We start from the raw sequence: 4,416 nt of genomic DNA, 5'->3' as shown, positions 1-4,416 counted from the left end.
AGGAGAAAATATTCACATATTCCAAAATAACAACATCTGAAGTACACTGAAGCCCTTGATGTTAAAAATGCTTACCACAGTGGACACGTCTACGATTACTCAAAGATTAAGTCGTCCTCTGATCATACAACTGACTAATTAGTGCTGTATACTAATGATGCATTACACACGTGTATACGTACATCTCTATAAAAAATAGATTACTTAGAAGTGACAGGGCTATTGCATGTATTTATTTGAAGAACCTACACAAACCCAAAAATTGATATACATGTAATATCAAACTCACCCTGATTGACATTGCCTCGAACAAAAGATAGTCCTTTTTTTTTTCTGTCTCGAGTGAATTTATATTGTCAATACTTGGCTTGTTGAACGTCGAATGTTAAGCAATTCAATAGTTTGCTTCAACTGAGGCTATTATCACACCAATATCTATACGCACTCGGGTGTGATACTCCTTTGTATTTCGAACGTGCATTTTTTGAGATGGATTGCACTGGATAACACATTGTATCGTCAAGCTGAGTAAGTTGGATAGATAAGGTAAATGATCCTGTACAGCATCTCAAACAGAGTTTATACATACAAAGACATGATAAATGTCGCTACATGTATGTGTCGATATCTATACAATAGATATTGCTTTATATACGGCGCTTGTGGTTCACCAGTTGCAATTGATTTGAATATAAAACACATCAGTCATATATGTAAAAAATATTATGTAAACTTACAGAAAAACAAGAGAACCGTGGGTTTTGGGATCACCCGAGTACCGTAAGTTCACCTTCCAAACATTTTTTTTTTCCAGACTTTTGAAGAAGAAGAAAAAAAAAAAAGAACAATCCAAAATTAGGGAGCTTCGGGGGACTTCCGGAGAAGCATGTTAATAATACCTGCCAAGTTTGTAGAAATTGCGTTTGCAAAAGAAGATCAAAGTGGGGAAATTGGGCTTTAATAATTTGGTCCCAAAAATGTAGATTAGCAGTGACCACAATCTTACAAAATGGCGTACATTTTGTACAGAGGATGATAGTTGTTAAAATTCTGCCATAGCCTACGTTCATGCATCCCCTGCATTGGCAGTGATTTTTTTCTTCCATTCCGTAACACTATTTCTCCGCCTTTGACTGTTCAATATAACAATGCCGGAACTCCTGACCATGGGTATATTTGTTAGAAGTTTATCGTGTCACTGCTAGTAACCAAGTATAGCCTAGTGGCTGCATCGTTGCCCAGAAAACTGTAACCCAGATGATATTTTCGAATCCCATTGTTTCCTATTTCCAACGTGTTCGCTTAAAACAGATCAACATTTGCAATCTTATAAGCACATTGTAACACAGGGTGATAATTGATTAAAAAAAAATGTCATAGCAAACCCTTACTTGTGTGTAAAGTATCTCTCATCTCCTACGGCTCTCTGCCTATCGTCCACTCGTTCATATCACTAAATGCCAGATTGACTGCAAATAGATCTTAATGCATGAAACATATGAGGTTGTAAAAGGGAATCAAAGGGAAGTTACAAGTGTTGACGAAGACATACAGTTTCAGATTAGTTTCGGTTAATGTTATTCACGGCAATGTGCTTTTCTGCAGATCCGTGAACAAGATTAAAAGAACAAAAAAAAAATACATTCAAAGTGCATACAATAACAAAGTGAGTGTCATAACTCAAGTAACAAATAAAATGTACAATAGAAAAGGGAAAAAAATGTAAGCTAACGTTGAAGAATATCGAAGAAAACAAAATGCCAGACAGTTGCTCAAACTAGAGATACTGCATCATTAAGCTCGTTTAAAATCGGGCAAAGAAAGCTTATATTTCAAATCATGCGCTAGCCGATTCCAACTCTTCACCCCTCTAATAGAGATTTTTTTCCCCAAAAAATTCTGTTTTTACCTTACACAAAAAATATTTCTCAAAAAAGTTATTTGTTCTGGGTTCTTCAAAATTTCGCAATACATATTCTGGAAACAATTCCATTAGAAATTTGAAAGAAAACATAAAGACATAATATAATTTGTAGCGACGCACATGAAGGCGACATAGCGGAAATACACGTCGACTCGACTGCAAGTCAGTTCGGCGATGCCACTTCGGCTGACCCCTCATTGATCCTACAGAACCAATAACGTTGAACCTGACTCATGTTATGTTGTATGGAATATGAAGAGTTCATCATCCAGACAGAATGCTATCTCGCCACTCTCAAACTCTTGTAGACCGTAGTAGTCTGACTCACTTGTTCTGAAATCACTGATGAGATTATGAAGGTGCTCGAGATCACTCGTGTATCGATCGATACTGAGGAGACTCTCCTCTTCATTCAACCAGGCTACAATGACCGAATCATCTCGACAAACAGCTGGGAATGCCAATTTGTTCTCCTTCTGCATGGTATGTACCTCTCTCCCTTCACTATCAATGCACACGACGGTTTCTCTGTCTGTCAGTATCATGTTTTCCGTGGATTTAAAGGAGAATAATTGCCACGGTGAATATCCATGACACATTATTTTCCTGACTGATTTACCACCATGTGGGGTAAATACCTCGATGCTTTTGGACCACTCAAAACCCACGTAGATGTTATCGCTTGCATCAGTAGAGAGATTAGCAGAATACTCACCAGAAATGTTATCTGGCTCAAATTCGACATCGAGTTTCTCCCACTGTCGAGTGTAGAGTAAAATCTTGTTGTTATTACTTATGACACTTCGACCATCAGACAGGAATGCAATGGCATAAATACGACGATCCTGCAGTACCCTGTCCTGTAACTCACCATCATGGGAGTAGAGAAGGATTCCAGGAATCCCTGCCACCGCCATCTTGTTGTCTGGTGCGCGAGTGATACACCTCACGGACAAGCTGTTGACATGCAGCGATCTTTTGACATCCCACGTATGACATCTCAGCTCTCCAAGACAAGGTTCATTGAAAGTCACGTGTCTACGGAATGAAATCTTCTGAGCTCTTTCTTTTACACTTCTAGGTACTTGGTCGTTAGGATAATTTCGTTCCAAAATGTTCTTTAACTTTTCGCACAGTGTGTCGTGTGTAATCAATGCATCCTTCTCTAACGGTACCTTCATACCGCTAGCTACCAGCTTTTCCGCAGCGTTCATTCGATTGAGAGTTCCATGACTCCTTTCCGCCATGAAGTGCAATTCCTTCTCAAAAAGTTCAGATAATTGCCGCACTTCACACTTAAGCGTCTCTCTTCTGGCTGACAAGAGTTGCATGCTTTCCTCGTACGTCTTGTCTATATCATCGTTGACCTTTTTCATCAAGTCTGATATTTCCTTTCGTTGTGTCTCTATAAAGTCAATGTGTCCTTCAATAATTACTTTCTTCGCGTTTGCTCTCTTTTGCAATTCCTTGATATTTTGCAATAACCCTTTCTCATGTTTGGATGCCTTTACCATCTCATGTCCTTCTTTCGAGTGCTCCAGCATACCGCATTTGAAGCAGACATACTTCCTACATCCTGTGCAGAAACAGTCTTCATCCTCGTTAGGGTGTTCCTTACACTTTCGTTGCCTCTTATGCGGAACTTTCCCAGAGACCACTTCGCTCATGGCCACCACTACGTGGTTGGAGAACCTTTTCCAGACAGAATGGTCTTTCTCGCAGGATAAACACATGTTTTCCATGCAGTCCTGACAGTAGGACACAGCTGGCGGTTTTTCGTCCTTGTCACAAACTGTGCATGTGGGGCTCTTGGTCTCTACTTCGTCCACCAGAGAACTCAGCGCTACAATTGTTTGTAACTTCCCCACATCTCCGTTCGGTACAGAAGTCTCTTTCCTGCACACAGGACATGGTATAGTATGTTGGTTTGTTTGAGTTTGAGAGATGCGTTCTAGGCAGTCTTTGCAGAAGGTGTGAGAACACGCCAGTGATTTGGGTTGGTTGAAGAGTGTCAGACACACAGGACACTCCAGATTGTGCCTAATGGTCTGGTGAATAGTGGCCATGACGATGATTTCTGAAGTGTAAGACATTGAAAGAAAAAAGAAAGCCGTGAAGATTATCTGAACATTACCAACAAGATAAATGATTTCATAATTATGTACCAAACAGGCAAAACATGGTCAGTGATTAAAGGTTTAGCGTTCAGTTCAGTAAATGATATCAACATGGCTTTTAACTTCAATTGAAAAAAAAATGGAAAAGCTTGTACACAAACGAAATTTTAGATTTCCTATCAACTGCAAAAATTCTTTCAAATTTTCAGTTTGGATTCAGAAAACAGCATAGCACAACCCATGCTTTGTTAGCTTTCATTGATAAAGTATCACATGTTTTCGACGACGCTTCCCATACCATCGGTGTTTTCTCGATTTTTCGAAAGCTTTTGATACGATCGACCATGATATTTTGGTTTATACAAGGTGAGCCAT

At 39.3% G+C, this 4,416-nt stretch overlaps 1 protein-coding gene across 1 annotated transcript; it reads right to left on the bottom strand.

Annotated features, from left to right (window-relative positions):
* Positions 1–2,160: 2,160 nt before the first annotated feature.
* Positions 2,161–3,990, bottom strand: LOC139727493 (E3 ubiquitin-protein ligase TRIM45-like). Its single transcript, XM_071638468.1, has one exon. It carries the CDS (start codon positions 3,988–3,990, stop codon positions 2,161–2,163), a length of 1,830 nt encoding a protein of 609 aa, XP_071494569.1.
* Positions 3,991–4,416: the final 426 nt, after the last annotated feature.

This window comes from Diadema antillarum, unplaced genomic scaffold, assembly GCF_040938485.1.
Source record: "Diadema antillarum isolate AM-2024a unplaced genomic scaffold, OU_Dant_1.0 seq00000133_RagTag, whole genome shotgun sequence".
In the NCBI taxonomy this organism is placed as follows: Eukaryota; Metazoa; Echinodermata; class Echinoidea; order Diadematoida; family Diadematidae; genus Diadema; species Diadema antillarum.
The sequence above is the reverse complement of the archived record's forward strand: the minus strand, read 5'-3'. Positions and strand labels throughout refer to the sequence as shown.